General features: G+C 44.9%; 2 protein-coding genes across 3 annotated transcripts; one reads left to right on the top strand and one right to left on the bottom strand.

The window, feature by feature from the left end:
* The first annotated feature begins 1,759 nt into the window (after positions 1-1,759).
* LOC109731960 (uncharacterized) lies at positions 1,760-6,200 on the top strand. Its single transcript, XM_020291141.4, has 5 exons — positions 1,760-1,912; positions 2,010-2,216; positions 2,309-2,419; positions 3,010-3,990; positions 4,437-6,200. Exons 1-5 carry the CDS (start codon positions 1,879-1,881, stop codon positions 5,966-5,968), a joined length of 2,865 nt encoding a protein of 954 aa, XP_020146730.1. The 5' UTR covers positions 1,760-1,878; the 3' UTR covers positions 5,969-6,200.
* A 1,498-nt stretch (positions 6,201-7,698) lies between these two features.
* On the bottom strand, positions 7,699-12,482 carry LOC109731961 (70 kDa peptidyl-prolyl isomerase). Of its 2 annotated transcripts, none has more exons than XR_012188327.1 (13): positions 12,136-12,475; positions 10,863-10,949; positions 10,068-10,328; positions 9,913-9,987; positions 9,728-9,808; positions 9,456-9,650; positions 9,251-9,340; positions 8,952-9,124; positions 8,740-8,862; positions 8,478-8,624; positions 8,269-8,396; positions 8,026-8,159; positions 7,699-7,949 (listed from the first exon to the last, which is right to left on the bottom strand). XR_012188327.1 is itself a non-coding variant. In XM_020291143.4 (13 exons), exons 1-13 carry the CDS (start codon positions 12,326-12,328, stop codon positions 7,941-7,943), a joined length of 1,680 nt encoding a protein of 559 aa, XP_020146732.1. In that variant the 5' UTR covers positions 12,329-12,482; the 3' UTR covers positions 7,699-7,940. The 2 variants fall into 2 exon arrangements, 1 of the variants encoding a protein (XP_020146732.1); XM_020291143.4 differs by having other exon boundaries at positions 8,026-8,143; positions 12,136-12,482.
* Positions 12,483-19,642: the final 7,160 nt, after the last annotated feature.

The following is a 19,642-nucleotide window of genomic DNA, read 5'->3' as shown; positions in this document are numbered from 1 at the left end:
CTTGCTCAAACTGGTGTAAAGGTGGCTGGTCCTAAGCGAGATTGACACGAAGAAAGGGTGAGGAAAGGCTGGACCAAAGGGTCAATAATGCGCCCGATTTAGTACTTGTCTCTCCCAAAAATAAATAAGATGAGGGTTTCGTGCTACCTGTCCAACAACACACCCAATGATTCAGCCACGGCGGTCACGCCGGTTGCGCCCCTGTCTACCAATGATTCAATCACGACACCACCATTGCCATTGCTCCCGCCCGTCTACGAATCCAGTCAGGAGCTCATATGATACACGCTGGTTCTGGTTGGAAGCTGTCGCCAGTGAGCACATGCAGTAGGACCTGATATCCCGATTGGGCTGAGGTGGCATGGATGGTGGTAACATCACGTTGCCACATTTTTTCATGATAATACGTGTCTTATTTATATCATAGAGATTAAAATACGAGTCACGTAAGAACCGACATAACAAAACTGAAAAGATGACAAAACATTTCTGAGCATGACACCAACGCCCGTCACCTGCCTTCGGCACCATCACGGTAGGCACTGAAGAAAAGAATGACGGATCACCTACTTACCCGATTTTGGTGCAGATCGCTGATATGCAGTATTGCAGACCTCCAAGGTGGCTCATCAAAAGTAAAGCCCTTGCCGTTGAACGAATCAGACCGAGGCAACACCCCAAACACGCCATCGAACTCCAGATCTGGCACCCCACAACGACTAAGACGCCGAAGGAGGAAACCATACCTGTCATCCACGAACCACGAACCCAGCACACGTTTCATCTTCCAGATGTCGTCAATGCAGACCACAATCTGCATCCGCTCCTGAACCACCTCCCAAGCTCCGCGCCGACGCTGGAGCAAACGGCGTCGCGGCGGTGGAGCCCAAGGGCACAGGTCCACCACGAGGATGCTGCCGCCGCCACGCCATCTTTGATTGAACAGACTGGTTTTCAAATCCATCCCCAACCATAGGACCGATGCCACATCAGGGAATTCAGCGCCGTCATCATCGGCGTCAAAAGCCAAGACGATGAACAGCCTAAAAACTTAGACTACGAGGAGTAAAAATGATCCACGCACCACATTGCCCCAAGTGAAAACCCTAGGTGAACAAACACAGAAGTAGTGAAGACCCCGAGACGCATATTTGGTACTAGTGCTCGTATATTTTTAGATTTATTTTAGGATTATCAATGATGTGATGTTCGTTCAATGAAAGAAGATATTTTTTTTCCGACCATGAAGACCTATATGATAACTTCATCAATCTTAAAATAATATTTTGTGTCGGCTCAGTTTTTTGAAGATGCTCATGTAGACAAAATAGGGATGAATGTATGTGTACCATAGTGGTACGGCTTTTTTACACAAAAACAAGAAATGATTTTATCCGCAGCCCAAAGGCTGCGCAGGTTACCTTAACTACTACCGCCCGGAGCAAAGAAAAGAATCCTTCGCTTTACCCCCCACGTGGGGTACCCCTGCGCTCGTGAAGAATCTTGGCCGGTTTGTTACAGCTTATCCGCATCCCCGTCCGTCGGCTGCGCGACGGACGGCCCAGATCTCGTCCCTGGAAAGCGCCGCAGGCCCCAACCGCACGTAAACGACCGGAAAGTCTCTTGTCCCTCCGCGCCCCCGGGGCCCCCCGCGCCGCGCGTTTAACGCGCCACCGTTAATTTATCGCTGACGCGTGGGCCCGGATGCCGTGGGCCCTGACAGCGCGGGGTGAGTAAGAGCAGAGTGGAGTTAGCGAAAGCAGCACAAGAGGGAGACCCGGACGCGACCAGTCACGCGACCCACGCTACTGGTTACTCTTCGCCGCCGCCGCCATTGCCGAGCACGGGAGCGCCGAGACCCACACTGCTCGCTTCGCCATGGACAGCGGCGGCAACAGGAGCGGCACTGCCGGTGAGCCAGGCGCATTGTGGCGCCCCTTGCTCTCTCCTTTTCTCCTGGCTCGTCGTGTGATGTAACCGCGGCGGTTCCCGTGTGTGTGTGTGTGCAGGGGGAGGGGACGGCGCGTGCAGCGGCGGCCACCTGTGCCACCTGTGCGGGTACAAGTACGCGAGCGCGCACCCCAGCGCCAAGCAGCGGCGCGCGCACCGCAAGAACTGCGGCGTTGGCGGCGGCGGCGGCGGCAAGTCGCCGCCCACCGCCGCCGCCGCCAGTGCGGAGGTGGAGGAAGAGCGCCAAGGCAAGAAGTTGGTGCTAGGTACCGCGCGGTTCCTTTCCCGCTCTTTTTCCGGCCAGTTGCTTGCGTCTGCGGTGTTCTTGCGCTGATGCGTTTGCGTGTCCTCGACCCAGGTGAGGATGTCGGAGGAGAGGGAAATGGGGCGCCTGCTTCGGATTCTGGCGGCGTTTTGCCCGGATCTGCGGAGGATGTTGGGAATGCAGTAGATGACGACGACACTGGAGGTTTGCTCCAATTATTCCTCCCCGAATATTCCCCCTTCTTTGTTTTATTTGCCAAAAATCTATGTCAAATGATTTGGTTGGGGTTCGTCAGGTGGAAATTGCTACTATACTTCTTTTTTCCCCTCCCATTTATCAGTTTGCCTATGCAGAGAAGAACTTCCATGATTGAGTGAAATCGTACTGATGTTCCAGGCTGGAATACTAGTACAGCGGTTCCTGTCTTCTCGATTAGCGGTGTAATGTTCAGATTGTGTGTACTTCGTTGTCAACTTCGGGGTTAGGATAATATTCTTCGGGGTAATGATGATCTGGAAATCCCATACTGTGTGTACATGCCAAAGTTCGGTAGAATAATGCGGCTCAGTAAATTAGTGAGGCCGGCAGCTTGTTGTTCCTTAGTACTAGGGCTCTTGTGAAATTGTCAACATCTTGTGCTGGCAGCATATAACATCACCGCCAGAAAGTCCAGGGCAATTTAATTATTCACCGTGCCATATGCGTACACATTCTTCAATGCTCTTCTCACCGCTGTTGTATTTTTGTGATGCGTTACAACTGTAATTAATTTATTCTGTGGATTTCTTTTGCAGTGCACTCTTCTCCTAATACTGCCGGAGTTCACGTCATTATCAATGATGTCACTTCTGAAGGGCCTCCTAAGGCTAATGGGACTGACGTTCAAACTGAAGTTGATCTGCGGCTGCCTGAAAGCGCACCGCATTTTCAAGATTTGTATCCGTCTGAATCACATTGTAGTGGTGATCAGCATCAGGATGCTGAATCACATTGTAGTGGTGATCAGCATCAGGATGCCTCCGCTTCCCATTGTCAGCCAGAGCCTGAAGATGGTGCAAGATTCAGTCCAGACTTCTCTGCAGATGAAACAAGCAAGTCAAATGCCTCCGCTTCCCATTGTCAGCCAGAGCCTGAAGATGGTGCAAGATTCAGTCCAGACTTCTCTGCAGATGAAACAAGCAAGTCAAATGCTGTGTCCCTGGCATCAGATGCTGCTTCAGGTGAATTTTCTGCACAAACAATTGCTACAGCTGGTAGCCCTGATGGTATTGCCGTTACTGAAAATGATTGTATGATCAACACCATTGAAGAAGACAAAACTAGTGAGGGCAAGTCGGTAAAAGGTAATGAGATTGATTCGTCCTATCAAGAGAAGCTGCAAAGCAAAATTGTTGAGGGGCATAGTCCTACTGCAGTGGAGGAAGATCTATATGTCAACGACTTAGGTGTGGTTCCCGGAGAGCAAAACCCCAGTGAAGACACTGAATCCAAGGACGAAAGCGGGGTTATCGAACCTAACCCAGTTGAGCAAGTTTGTACCATCAAGGAACCTGTCGATGTACTTGGGAATAAGGAGCCTTCAACTGATAATAATGTCCACACAGATGATACCAGTAGTGATGATTTATCTCAACTTGCTTCTGGTGGTTGTCATTTGGAGGCAGCAGATGTTGTCGAAACACAGCAGCAAATTGATTCTACTTCTGTGGTAGCATATCAGCTGACAAATTCCAAACAGACATGCCTTGAAGAAGGGTCAAGCTATCCTGGTGCAGGTGAGACTTTTGATTTTTTGTGCTGATGATCCTGTACTCTGTATTTCGTACTACTTTTGTTGTTCGGTTGCAAAAGTTTTTGTAAGTGGTAAAGTCTAATTTTGGGCTTTTGGTTAGGTTGTGCTGTCATAATTCATATTTGTGCATTATGCTCATAGTAACCAACATGTGGTGAAAATGGTCCCTAATTCCTAAATATGGCATTGTTAGTCTTCTGGTTGTTTATCGAATCACAAAGATAATTTTATCTTATGCTTGAAATTTATGTATACAGCTCAAATAGAAGGCCTCGGTATTCAATCATGTAGCCCTATCTACAAGTTAGATAAAATTGGAATACCATCATTTTATTTTACAAGTAACAACATGTTCATAAATATCTCCCAACTATTTTATGTCCCTTATGATTATTGTTTATGAACTGACATTCAATGAGCATTCTGCAGATGAGGTTCTCCAAGCTGTATCAAGTGTAACAGAGTCTCCTGTGGATAGTCTAGTTGAGGAGGTCATATCAGCTGGCAGTGCTTCTGATGTTACAAAGAAAGATACCTCCGAGGTGACAACAGAAGATGACACACAGAATAATTCTAGCCATACAAGTAATGTCATTTCCATGCCATCTCAAATTGACCCAATAGAGCCTAGCTTAGACCCTACTCAGGAGATCAGTATGAGTAGCAAGCATGATGTTGATGAGAATAAACAAATTGAGAACGTAAGTGTGGACCTTACCTCCCGTGAGACTAACGATGTATGCAGTACGGATAACATTGAAGAGACTAAGCAGATTGAAGAAATTAGTGCAGAAGAGAGTACTCTGAAGACCAGCATATTACAGAGTGCAAGTAGTGTTGAGGAAAAAGAACAGATTGAAGAGGTGATAGCAGATCCTGCTTCTGACAATATGGATGTGATAAGCAGCAGAGACATAATTGTGCAAAAGGAACAGAGTGCTGTCCATGTGGGAACTGTTCATGAGATAAATGTGGTGGATATCCCAGCTATAGTTGAATTAGAGAAGCACGGTGAAGAAAGTACCGCAGACCTCCCAGCTATAGTTGAATTAGAGAAGCACGGTGAAGAAACTACCGCAGACCCTACTGCTCAGAAGGCAAACATTACAGATGAAGTTGAAGAAAAGAAGCAAGATGAAGAAATTACGCCAGATCCTGCTCCTCATGCTATCAATGTGACACACGAAGACAATATGCAGAATGAAGACAAGCCAGAGATCCCTAGTTCTCACGAAAATGTACTTGACGGCACAGATATTGTTAAAGAAAAGGGTGAAGAAACTATGTCAGAGCCAACCTCTCACAACACTGATGCGGTAAGCATTGTTGATGCCATTCAAGGAAAGGAGAAAGAAGAGGTAACTCCAGAATCTACTCTTGATGTTAGCTTGGTCCACACCATTGACAATGTCAAAGGAAAGGAGAGTGAAGAGCCTACTTCAGGCCCTACATCCGTCAATGCCGGAGGCAATGCAGGTACTATCCTTGTCGCGGACTCTAGTTCTCACATGAACAGCACGCCACAGGGCACAAATGATGCCAAAGAAGAGGACCGGGATGAAAAGGCTGCTGCGGACCATGCTCGGACCGATGGTGTTGAAGAAAAGAAGCAGAAGGAAGAGACTGCCGCAGAGACCAACACCAAGGATAGCGCAAATGACCATCTGAATGAAGAGATCACAGACAAGGAAATGACAATAGATTCAGATAAGAGCCATGTGTCCCTGAAGTCCCTTCTCTCCGAGAAAGGCATTGAATTTGAAGTTAAAGAAAAGAAGGCGAGCACCAAGGACCGAATGCTGTCGTTCAGGCGCAGATCGTCGAAGGACAACCCTTCGCCTACCAAGCCAGGTTCTGAGCAGCAAGACTGGAACTCTCCGGCCAGGCTACCGGTGGAGAAGTCGCCGAAAGGGAAGAAGCAGCAGTGGATGCCGTTTATTTGCTGCCACTCCATGAACTGACCGTGCTGAGGGTCTTTCTGGAGATCATACTAGTGTGTCGGTGTGGTTAGGCTTGTCCAGATTTGTAAATGGTCATTCCGGTTTGCTCTGTCGTGTGTTCGCACCGATGATGTCTCAGACTTCAGTTTGTCCCATCATCACTTTTTTGTTTGGAGTTGCTCGTTTATTTGATTCGAGTAGTCCTGTACTTTGTTGATTTCTTCTTCTTAACACTAAATTTCTACTTGCTCAATGGATTCGAGTCCCAATGGTTCCCCAACAGGCCTCGATTCACGACACAGTCACTGATCCAGTCCCTTGTTCATCATGAACTGTTGTGATCTCTTGTTAGGTTCAGAACTGGAGCTTGCTTATGTGATGTCGAATCGTGTAATTGTTTGGTTGGCAGCTTAGTGGTGTCCTAACGTCTGAGTAGCTGTACTAGAGTTCTAATTTTAATCCATTCCTCGTAAGCAAAAAGAGGCTCTTTATGCATCCAACACCGGCATTACTTGTGCCCTCAATGAGGTAAAAAAATCAGGATTTTTCTCTTTTCTCTATATCTATCTATATATCTATATCTATATCTATATACTACTTCAAAAGAATATAAGGTTCCCGTTTCACCTCTCTTTCGTCCAACCTTCCTTATATACGTTCCACTCTTTCCTTCTCCTCGTTGATTTTTTCCTTCATCTCTGATTTTCCTCCCATCCATATTCTCCCTAAATTAGAATCAATTGTCTCATGTTTTATTAACTTAACAAAATAAAAAAACATATTTTGTTTGGTAAGTCATTAAATTCTTACCAAATAAGTGCTTAGCAACAAAATGACAGGTAAATCATGGGGATTGCATACAAAAACTTGCTAAGATTTTAGCGCATCAATATGATAAAGAACTGCAGTCACGGGCCAATCACTAGGATGTTTATACTCCCATTGCAATGTACGGGCAATTGTTTAGTTGAGGTTAAAAAAATCAAGAGTTGGCCAGTTGATGTACATTTATCAGAGAAGGAGCATCTGCATGTAAGCCTATCAGGCATCTCTACAGAAGTACTCCTTCCGTTCTAAAATAGATGACCCAACTTTATACTGACTAACGTTGGTACAAAATTGAGTCATCTATTTTGGGGGAGTAGCACGGGGGAGTAGCATTGTTTTATCTGATGACTAATTGAACTAAAGAACCATTGTGTCAGCAGTAGTGATGACTGATGACTAATTAAACTAAAGAACCATTGTGTCAGCAGTAGTGACATCTATCTGTCTGTCTATCATCCATCTAATCTCAATTGTTGTCTGTAGAATGTCCAACCATTCCAGTGAAATTGTACCAGTACATTTCTTTAGTGTGCTAGCTCAATTTGGTGTGCTGGAGTTCTGCATTCTGCACCTTATTGCTTCTCACCATCCCTGGTACTCCTGCATCATTTATTTGGTCAGCCTGCTCGCTCTTGACTATGACTCTATAAGCATTCACCAAGGCTATTTTGTTGCTTTGCATAATTTAGTTATACCTTCCTTGCAAATGACTATTCTACTCCTGACTGCTATCTCAATATAGGAAAACCCCTGCGTAACAAACAATTGTTTTACTTGTGTGGTTCCCCAATCGCAAGTGTAAGTGGCGAAATACTTTGCAGAAGGAGCGTCGACACACTTCAGATTAACTCTGAAATTAGACGTTCGAACGAATGAGCAGCCAACCTTGCATAGGGGCGCACTAGTAAAGCACACAACACAGATTCTTAAGGCAGGACCATCTATTTCCCGGAAAGCACACACTATAATATGCAAAGGTCTAAACATGCATTGTTCTTGACAAGAAAAAAATATCGCCTGGCAATCTCAAAACTGAAATTTCTCTAGTTTATAGCAACTCCAAGCACATGTGTGATCTAACCAGCCCATAGAGCTGAGCAGACAAGCTGACCCTTCCTTGAGCGCACTCCGGGACTCCTATCCTTCCTTTGGGTACTGCTCCAGTTCAAGCTTTCTGTGATTGGGGAAACCTATTAGATATCTGCTGCGTGGACTCAAAATTGAACAGTGAGAGATGCAGATGTGCTTACGCTTTCTTCTGCTGAAGGCTTGGTCATCTTAGAGAACATATTGCTGTAGAATTTGGCATCCTTCTTGTTGATTTCCTTGATCTTTTCCTTCAGAGTCTTGTATGTCAACTTCACATCCCTATCAGAAGCAGCGACTTCATCAAAAATCAAATTGACACGGTGTAACCTTGTCAGTATCAGATTGTGGTTCCCGCAAAAAAAAAAGAATGAGGTTTAGATAATAGACCCTTCTGTGGAACTTGCCTGTTTTCAGGATCAATTTCCAGTGCCTTCTTAATGTCGACCTCTGCTAACTCTAGGTCTGCAAGCTGAGTGTAAGCTTGGGCCCTTCTGTACAAAGCCTTGACATTTTGGCTGTCCAGTTCCAGAACCTGTCAAGAAAGCGAGACATGTTACCTTGGTTTGTTACGAATAGTAAATATACACTATTGCAGGATCAGTGATAAATATACCTTGGTGCAAAGCTTTTCGGCTTGCTTATAGTCTTTCAGCTTCAGCTTGCAGGCAGCATTGTTTAAGTTGCAGGTGATCTTCAGTTGCTTGGACTGCTTTTTCTCATCCTCACTGAACGAAGTGTCATAGTCAATGAACTTTGCAGCCTGGGAGTAAATGGATTTCAGATGGTCAATCAGGCACCATAGAGAAGCCGAGCAAAGATATGTGAGAAGACAGATGATATGTTTACAGATGTAAAACAAAAGGAAGACGTCAGACCTTCTCATAGCGCTTAGAAGCTCTGGCATATTTGCCCGATTTGAACAAGGCATTCCCCTCCTCTTTCTTGGTTCCAGCGGCCTCAATCTTCTCTGAGTTGTTCAAGTCCCATGACTCCTTATCCTATGTATGAAAAAGATGCTCATAATTTTGGCTGTAAACAGAATGTTGAATCAGAAGAATGCACAGGAACATTTCAAAGAGAAGCACACCTTTACAAATGATACAAGCTCCACTTCGTAAATCACAGTACTGTTAGGTGGAACGACAGCATCCTGCTTTGACTCCGTTGAGCCATAAGCGTATTCAGGGGGAATAGTGACAAGAGCAACCTCGCCCTTCTTCATATTTAGCACAGCACGATCAAGACCCTCAATAACAGCCTCTGAAAATAAAGTATAAACCAAAAGGAACAAACATATTATTCACGCATCACAGTATAACAGTGGAGTTCAATGGATTACTTAATGTGACCAAAACATGCATAAACAAAAGCAAAGAGAAAAGGTACCTTCATCAGTCTTAAATTCAAATGGCTCTTGTTCATCATGCCCCTTCTTCAAGAATACTGTGCCATCTTGAAGCTTTCCAGTTATTTTGACTGTCAATGACAAGATACGATTCAGTTATAACTTATTACAGAACAATCAATTCATACTCAAACAGCGGTGCCGTGTGTAGTTAAAACAATAACCATCATGGTTAAGCTTATATACCTGTAACAACTGCACCCTCATTGGGACGTTCATATCCCTCGCCCTCCTTGAGAACTTTTTTAAGGATCTTCTTATCATCCCCTATTTCTGTGACAGTCTTCCATGAAACCAGCTCAAGGTCAATAACAAGACCAGCATTTGGTGGCACAGCACCTCCCTCGCCAGCTGCTGGTCTACCCATCTCACCAAATCCATCTGCCATTGCAAAAGTTCAAAAACCTGCCCGAGAAAAGGGGGAAAATGCAAAGGAAGGTGGCGTCAAATAAGCTTACACTGTGGCTTGACCGTGAGGAGCACCTTCTCTCCTTTTTTCATGGTTTTAACAGCTTTGGCCAGTGCAGGGCAGAGGTGTCCTGAAACCAGATTCCAATTTGTTAGCAAGCAGTGCATTGAGCGCAACACTCTCAACAGGTTGCGCATGTGTAGAGAAGAGCGGAAGAGAGAGAGAGAGCATCACCATCTTTAACAGTAAATTCAACCCCCTCAGACTTGGACACAACAGTACCATCCTCGAGCCGAGCCTCATATTTCACTATACAAGACAAGAAAGGTCAGTTACACAAATAAGGGGAATACATGCGATAGGAAGCTGTTTCAGTTAGCAAAGATTACCAAATACTTCATCAGGATCCTTTGGGTTCTCCCATTTATCTCCCTCCTTCAATATCTTCTTGAATATGCCACCATCTTTGCAAATGTCCCTGACACTGGTCCAAGAAAGCAGCTCAACATCGAACTGCAGCGTGGCATTGGCCGGAATAGTTGGAGGTGAACCAGATTCACCATAAGCCAATTCAGGAGGAATGGTGAAAAGAGCATTTTCCCCTTTCTTCATGGTCTTGATGCCTTGATCCCATCCCTTTATTACTTGACCTGGACATAAGTTGGCAACAAATTAGCAACTGAGTAACAAACATACACTAGAATGTGCAATCCCAAGTTCCCAACATCATGGAGCATATAGAAACAAACTTGCGGCAATTAACTTGTTATAATAAATGATGAGCATGACTAAACAAAGAACAAGATTACTCCCCATTGGCACTAAAATTTGCTGAACTAGCATTCAGTCGGTCATCAGCAACTTTTGTCAAGCAACTACAGTCCAGTATTTGTTCATGAATGGTGATGGCCTTGTGCACATTACTAAAGCTCAAATGCTCACGGGGAGTTGTTTAGCACACAAGCACACTAAAGGCCCCAAACAAACTTGCCTGTCAAATGAAGGATCGTTTAATAATTACCCAGTTTAATCAACTACAAGAAACCCCATAATTCTGTGTACCGCACCAGCCAAAGGTAAACATGTGCAGCACACTGTTCACAATCAAATCGTTTACAAGACCTTTCATCCAAAAACGAGAATACATGTATGTATAATAAAAATAAAGGGAGGAAGAAATGAACCTTGTCCCAGCTTGAACTTGAATGTGTCATCACGGTCACGGCTGGAGTCGAATTTTTTACCATCAAGGAGGGTGCCAGTGTAATGGACTGAAATATCAACACAATTGTACATCAGCCAAATATTACTTATCCAGATCCTCAGCCAACAGGATGAAGCAGTTTATACACTCCTATAAATACATAAATATAAATATACATTCAGATAAAACTCAGTTGGTGTTGATGGCGTTTCTGTCATCGGTCCTTTTTTACCATCCGATCTGCATCCAATGCATGTGAGGTAACTTCTGGTAATTTTGAAAAAGATCCCTGCCATTCTGCTACACATTTGCAGAAAACCCCTCAGTATCTCCAGATCAGCCCCATCCCTCCCCCACCTCGTCCAAAGAAGTAAGAGGAATAGATTTTGGTGAAACCTAACATACTTTTAGTGATATATACCAAAAATAGTATGTTTCTTTTTTCCAAGTTTGTGAACGTGTACCAGTCTATTTTGGATCCATCATAACGCACTGGCAATTTGCTAGTATACATAATCTGTTCAGGCGTGGAACAATAAGTAACACAGCAGCAACAGCAAAAATAATAAATTCCCCTAATGAGCACCTCCGTTAAAAAAAACTCTCGTCATCTCATTATTCAAGCGCTATCCGCCAACAAAAAAGTTAGTCATAAGTACACTTTCCACAGCAGGTCATAACCATGTGGTAGAGCTAGCAACAACGAACGATGCTTGAACACCTCAAGTATCGAACTAGCATAATGTCACATAAATGATTGGAACTTCAGACAATGTCACAGAAACGATTCAAACTTCACAGATGACAGCATGAGCGAAGCGGTCTGCAATTTACTACTGTACTTAGTTTCACCACTAACTACGCATCCCACAGTAAAACATCTTAGTAATTTCAAAAGTTCACAGACCATGTCACAAAAATGATTCGAACTTCACAGATGACAGCATGAGAGACGTCGTATGCAATTTTCTCCTAGTTTCACCACTAACTCCGCGTCCCACCAAAAGGCACCTCACTGATTCCAGAGGAGCGAACTGGCCTTTCACGCATCACAGCATCGATTCAAAATTGACACACTATACAGCGTGAGACAAGTTGTCTACTCGTACAAGTTTTTCTCCTAATTTGTCCACTAGCTCCGCACCACTCAACACTCCATCTTAATCCTAAAGCGGGACAAGGATTGGATCGAACTGCGACATGGCAACATCTGCGATTTGAGAGGAAAACTGTAGCAGTAGTAGTGCGGATACCTTCGACCTCGTCGCCGACCTCGGGGGTGTCCCACCCTTCGCCCTCCTTGAGCAGCTTCTTCTTAAGCCCCTGCTTCCCGATCTCCTTCTCCTCGCCCACCTTCATCCCCGGCCCTTCGGCGCCGCCGAAGTCACCCATCCCGTCCCCCATCATCAGGTCGTCGCCCGCGGGGATGTCGAAGTCGTCGTCCATGGCGTGGGATGGGTGGGATCTGAGGTTTGTGTCTTGGGGGAGGCGGAAGGGAGCTCGCTAGGGTTTGGACTTCGGAAGGTTCGAGAGCGAGAGAAAGAGAGAGCACGAGGGGGTGATGATGAGGGTCAGGGTTTAAAGAAGAGAACCAAATTGGGCTTCTAGAGTGTTCCGGGGGAAATTAGAAATGGAAAGTGAACGGCAGCGGCTGCTTCCAGATTTGGTGGGTAGCATCGTAAATTCGGAATCCTCCCTTTTGAGTGTGATCACGTAGTTACGTTTCATCAAATTCAAATCCCCACGCAAAGGCCATGCGTTTAAAGCTTGTCTTTCGCAGCCTCTCCATATTGTAGGATTTTCTATGAAGTTTGGAGAAATTTTAATTCAAAGGACCTTTTAGAAAGACCTTTGGGTTATAAGATTTATCAGATTCATAAATACTTTATATGCCCTCTTTCCATAATATGAGCTCAAATATCTCTTTTTTAACATAACAAGTTTTTTATTTCATTAGCAACACTTTACATAGAGGAGTGTGAATGTGCTCACACTTGACATGGAAATAACATCCTACCAAGGTAAAGACCTGTGTCTGAAGAAAGACACCTAACAGTGAGAGGCATATTCTGAATTTTGAGAGCTAGTTTTGCCTGATGGTGAGGCCTAATATTATAGTGCCTATTGACATGATTGGTCCTGCTGGAATGGAAAGCTGGGGACGACCGAATGGCCGCAAGGGTGGGCCTAATGCTCCAATGGCCTGCATCCTTGAAGATGGGTGTCGCCTTTGTCGCCGATGCCGAGACAAAACTATCCGTGTAGAAATATGGTTCTTGTAAATGAAGTGCTTCAGCTAGCATGGTAGCAGGATGCAATCCAAATGCTTCAGCCTGGAGGGGAGTCGATGCTGGTGGAGACAAAGCAGAGACATGCAGTTGTTGGCAATGTTGATTGCCTCCAGTTTGGGTGATGACGCCAATGCCCACTGGAGATGATTGGACATTTCCTTCATTTTTCCAAGCAGCATCACAAAAGATGGCATTACCCGCAAGCAGAAAAATATCCCGTTGTGGCACTACCTGTTGGTCTACCGAGCGAGTGGAGCGATGTTCGTGAGGAGTCAAAAACATATCTTCAAGCTTTGAGTCTTGCATGATTGCATTAGCTACAGAGAACACATGTGATGGTTTGCACAATTTTCTACCAAATAAAGCATCATTTCTTGCCTTCCAAATAGACCACAAAAAAGTGTATAAACTAGTGACTTTGATATGGGGATGAGCCGAAGTGAGCAAAGGCTAAATTATTTGAGGAGTTGAATGATGATTTGCTGCAATGACCTCTGTTCTAATGAACCAAGGAGAGGAGAACCATGCAGCTTTAGAGAAATGGCATAGAAAAAACATGTGCATTTCATCTTCTAAAGTAGCACATCTAACACATTCTTCTACAATATGTTAGGAGAACTTACTTGCCCTTTTACCAGTGGGAAGAGCTCGGTGAAGAAGCCTCCAAGCAAAAGTTTGAACTCTTGGCACCATTTGTTTTCCTTGCCATACCTGACTAAGAAGAGCAACAATCTTCCGGGGAACTATTTTTGGTCCCTGGTTAGCCAGTAGAGCAAGATTATTGAAACAATGTTTGCAAGCACTTTTTGAAGAGCAAGCACGTGCAGGTGCTAGTTTCCAAACAAGGACATCCTGCCCCGAAGAACTAATAATTGGAGTTTGTAGAACAGCATTGGCAGTATGTGAAGTGAACAAAGAGTTGATTAAATCCACGTTCCAAGTTTTCTGGTTCAGAATCCAAAGGTCCTTAACTGTAGCAGGATAAACAAAAAGAGATTGTTGAATAATCAAATTATCATAAATACTTTGCCATTGAGAGAACCAAGGGGAACTCCAAATGGAACTATTGCCGTCAACAATTTGGTAAAATGAGGCCGAAATCAGAAGAGGTCTCACCTTGAGAATTGGTATCCAAAAAGCAGATTTTGGAATATTTGGCTTAGCTCTCCAAATGGACGTGTCATTGTGGTACGTCGCCTTGAGGATGAGGGCAAGATGACTTTGGGGTTCCTTTGCTAACCTCCAAGCCGCCAAAAATATTAGTCCTTGATTAATAGCCTGCAAATTTCTAACTCCCAAGCCATCAATTTGTTTTTTATACAAACATCAGCCCAAGCTCTAAGACAAAGACTTCTTGCAACTTGATCTTCCTTCACAACCGTCCACCAAAAGTTTCTTATAATGGTCATGAGTTCGCTATAAACTTTTTTGAAAAGAGGACATTGGACATATAGTAGATAGGGATAGATGAGAAAACAGATTTGAAAAGTGTTACTCTAGCAGCATGTGAAAGCATGTTGGCTTTGTAAGCACTTAACCTAGATTTGAATTTATCATAAACAAAATTGTAAGTTGCAGATCTGTCTTTTGCAGGAAGGATGAGAGGATGGCCCAAATGAATGGTGTTATAGTCAATATCTGAGACCGTGAGATTCTCTTGATATCTTGCTTGACCTGCATATCAACCTTTTACTAAACATAACACCAGATTTGCTTCAGTTCGGGAGCTGTCCCGAGCCTTGGCAACGTTGATGTAATATTTGAGATATGGCACCTACTTCATGCATGTCAGCTTTGCCACAAACAAGCAGATCATCCGCAAACATCAAAGAATGAATTGGAGGGCAATTCAGACCAAGAGAGATACTTGACAAGTGATTGGACTATAGAGCATCCTGAAGCGACAAAGAGAGTTCATTTATTGCAAAGACAAAAAGAGTTGGGGACAAGGGGCATCCCTGCCTAATGCCTATGCTACTTTTAAAGCGAGCAAAAGATTGGCCATTAATGATAATCGAGAAAGTCGACGAAGAGATACATGCATGGACAAGGTTTATGAAATGGTGATGAAGACCCTTATGAGCAAGAGCCGAAGCAATGAAATGCCACTCAATTCTATAAAAAGCTTTGGCTAATCGATTTTGAGCATGAAATCCAGGCCATCCCATGAAGCAAGAGAGAACGAGTGAGCAATTTCCTGAGCAATAATAATGATATTGTTGCTAATGTGTCTTCCCTCGATGAATGCTTGTTGGGAAGGATGAATATAATCAGGCAAGTGCTCTTTCAATCTATTAGCTAAGGATTTTGCAATTATTCTATAAAAGACATTACAAAGACTGATGGGTCTAAAGTCTGATGGCAAATGGCAAACCAGCTTCGTAGGAATGAGAGCAATATTGGTGTCAGTAAGGCTAGGAGGGAGGATACATGTGATGTAGAGGTTTTTAACTAGGTTAGTTACATCGTCTCCAATCCAACTCCAGGCCAAGGTATAGAGCGCTACATTGAACCCATCATGGCTTGGAGATGCATATTTCTTCATAGTCTTGAGGATCTCCCAAATTTCCTGCTTGTCCGGAATAGAATTGCTAAAATCATGCGCATCGTGTGGACAAGAAAGTGCTCAAGAATGTCCAGCCACTGTTAGAACTTGAAGAGCGGAAAATTGTTTTAAAGTAATGAACAAACTCATGATCAATATCATTCGGGTCAACAAGACTGTTGCCACGCACATCTTTAATTGAAACGATTCGGTTACGTCGATTATGTTTGAGTACCGCATTTTGAAAAAATGAGGTGTTCCTGTCTCTGCGCACTTCCCAATGCTTCTTAGCTCGCTGCCTATGAAATTTCGTGACCTTGGTCATATTTTATTCATATTGAGCAACAAGTTTTACCTCCAAGCAACGGTCTTGGTCTTGAATCGGTTTCGTTTGGATCGAATTTATTTGATCTTGAAGTGTAGCTAGCTATTGCTGGATTGGTTTTTTATTTTTGCACCATTTCTTAAGAGTACCTGCAAGGTTAGTTGTCCTAGACCAGAAATATTGATTAATAGAGGAGCACCAAGTAGATTTTGCGACATTTTGGAAGTCTTCTTCCATGGTCTGCCAGTTTTCAAATTTAAAACTGAGCTTCGGCCTAAGAAATTGAGACTCAGTGGAAACAAGAATGGGCGCATGATCACTAAGAATAATTGGAGGATTAAAAACATTTGTATTAGGAACACATCACACCATTTGACATTTGCAAGACAGCGGTCAAGCCTTTCAAACACAGGGGCTGAAGAGAAACGCTTGTTCGTCCAAGTATAGTCAGGCCCACTAAAACCAAGATCAAAGAGACCACAGTGTTTAACGTAGCCATTAAAGGTACGCATCCGATAGTGATAAACATTGGTGGAGGTGGTATCCCCATCACACATGATGTTGTTTAAATCACCTAAGCAGACAACGGTCTTGCCAAGATTATCATGCAGAAAAGTGGAAATATGTTCCCAAATCATCTTGGTGTGACGATGATGAGGATCACTGTCGGTGTCAAAATCGGCGGATCTCGGGTAGGGGGTCCCGAACTGTGCGTCTAGGGTCGATGGTAACAGGAGACGGGGGACATGATGTTTACCCAGGTCCGGGCCCTCTTGATGGAGGTAATACCCTACTTCCTGCTTGATTGATCTTGATGAATATGAGGATTACAAGAGTTGATCTACCACGAGATCGTAATGGCTAAACCCTAATGTCTAGCATGTATGATTGTGATTCTGCCCTACGGACTAAACCCTCTGGTTTATATATACACCGGAGGGGCCTAGGGCTGTACAGAGTCGGTTTACAGAGGAAGGAATCTTCATATCCGAACGCCAAGCTTGCCACCCATGCAAAGGAGAGTCCCATCCGGACACGGGAGGAAGTCTTCTATCTTGTATCTTCATGGCCCATCAGTCCGGCCCACGTCACACAGGCCAGACGCCCGAGGACCCCTTAATCCAGGACTCCCTCAGTAGCCCCCCGAACCAAGCTTCAATGACGATGTGTCCGGCGCGTAGATTGTCTTCGGCATTGCAAGGCGGGTTCCTCCTCCGAATACTCCAAAGCGTCTGATCCGAAGAGTTGTACTCGGCTTTCCATTTAATGTCGTACCCCTTGGCTTATGCGCCTCTATTGCTTCGGCTTCCACGTGTCGAGCGAACACGAAAGGTCAGAGTATTTTTGCACATAACACCCTGGCCATGTAAGAAAGGTGTATATTTAAGTGGATTGGATCTCAGATGCCATCTCACACCAGGCGGAAAATCCTCCGAGCTTGCTAGGAGAAACCATTCCAACATGGCTAGCGTTCCCAGTTCTTCCTCCCGCCCCCACGGCTCCGAAAAAGGCGATTGGGAGAAATGTTCAGTATCCCATGACCAGCTGAGTAAGCTTCAAACGCAGGGATTCCTTCCCCCCGCGGATCTAGTCCCTGTCCGGGCAGGATTAACCACTTTCACGGGCGAAGCCCTGGCAGAAAATTTCCCTAACCCAACCAGGGGGAGCGAGTGTGCTTCATATCCTTCTTAATAAGAGGCGTCAGGTTTCCAATCCACCCTTTCCTCCGAGGTCTCCTGGAGTACTACGGCCTCCAACTGCACAACCTCACTCCGGCTTCCATCCTGCATATCGCGGGTTTTGTCGCTCTTTGCGAGCTATTCCTGGGATGCGAGGCCCACTTTGATCTATGGAGGAAACTTTTTTGCCTCGTCCCTCGTACCAAAAAGGGATCCGTATTCGAGGTGGGCGGCGCCGAGATATGGCGCATAGCCGGGACCGGATACTTGTCTGGCACGCCGAAGAAGGCATCCGAAGAGTGGCCCTCGGAGTGGTTTTATATTGAAGACGTCGCTCTCCTCGACCCAGTCCGGATGGGCTTTCCCGAATTTTCCAGCGCTCCGTTGAGGAAACGCCACAACTGGCGTCCTCGAAGCCTCGAGGAGGAAGACAGCGCAGAAGTCCAACAATTAATGGGCAAGATAAGGACACTCGCCCAGTCCGGATTATCAATAATCGAGGTAATGGCAACTTCCATAGCGCGAGGTGTTCGGCCGCTCCAATTCATGGGGCTCCCTATGTGGCACTACAACGGGGAAGATGACGCCTCACGCTGCGGACGAAAGGGTCCGGATTCTCTCACCGCCCTGGCTGCGATATTGGCCGATCTGTATAAAGGGGAGAAAGAGGAGTTCTCTCGTCTTAAGCGCCGAGAGGGATTTTCCATGTACAATCCTCCTAGCTGGGTGAGTTGTAATCCCACCTCCTTGCTCAATCCTTTCCCTGAGTCATGTTTAATTGACATTTACCTGTTCATTTTGTTGGAAATATGCCCTAGAGGCAATAATAAAATGGTTATTATTATATTTCCTTGTTCATGATAATTGTCTATTGTTCATGCTATAATTGTGTTATCCGAAAATCGTAATACATGTGTGAATACATAGACCACAACATGTCCCTAGTGAGCCTCTAGTTGACTTCCTCGTTGATCAACAGATAGTCATGGTTTCCTGACTATGGACATTGGATGTCATTGATAACGGGATCACATCATTAGGAGAATGATGTGATGGACAAGACCCAATCCTAAGCATAGCACAAGATCGTGTAGTTCGTTTGCTAGAGCTTTTCCAAATGTCAAGTATCATTTCCTTAGACCATGAGATTGTGCAACTCCCGGATACCATAGGAGTGCTTTGGGTGTGCCAAACGTCACAACGTAACTGGGTGGCTATAAAGGTGCACTACGGGTATCTCCGAAAGTGTCTGTTGGGTTGGCACGAATCGAGACTGGGATTTGTCACTCCGTATGACGGAGAGGTATCTCTGGGCCCACTCGGTAATGCGTCATCATAATGAGCTCAATGTGACCAAGTGTTTGGTCACGGGATCATGCATTACGGTATGAGTAAAGTGACTTGCCGGTAACGAGATTGAACAAGGTATTGGGATACCGACGATCGAATCTCGGGCAAGTAACGTACCGATTGACAAAGGGAATTGTATACGGGATTGATTGAATCCTCGACATCATGGTTCATCCGATGAGGTCATCGTGGAACATGTGGGAGCCAACATGGGTATCCAGATCCCGCTGTTGGTTATTGACCGGAGAGTCGTCTCGGTCATGTCTGCATGTCTCCCGAACCCGTAGGGTCTACACACTTAAGGTTCGGTGACGCTAGAGTTGTAGAGATATTAGTATGCAGTTAACCGAAAGTTGTTCGGAGTCCCGGATGAGATCCCGGACGTCACGAGGAGTTCCGGAATGGTCCGGAGGTAAAGATTTATATATGGGAAGTCCTATTTTGGCCACCGAAAAATGTTCGGGATTTTTGGTATTGTACCGGGAAGGTTCTAGAAGGTTCCGAAGTGGGGCCCACCTGCATGGGGGGACCCACATGAACGTGGGTAGTGGGGACAAGGCCCCACACCCC

The sequence above is a fragment of the Aegilops tauschii genome, chromosome 7, assembly GCF_002575655.3.
Source record: "Aegilops tauschii subsp. strangulata cultivar AL8/78 chromosome 7, Aet v6.0, whole genome shotgun sequence".
NCBI classification, from domain to species: domain Eukaryota; kingdom Viridiplantae; phylum Streptophyta; class Magnoliopsida; order Poales; family Poaceae; genus Aegilops; species Aegilops tauschii.
Note: the sequence above shows the minus strand (reverse complement) of the source record. Positions and strands in the feature narration are given on the sequence as shown.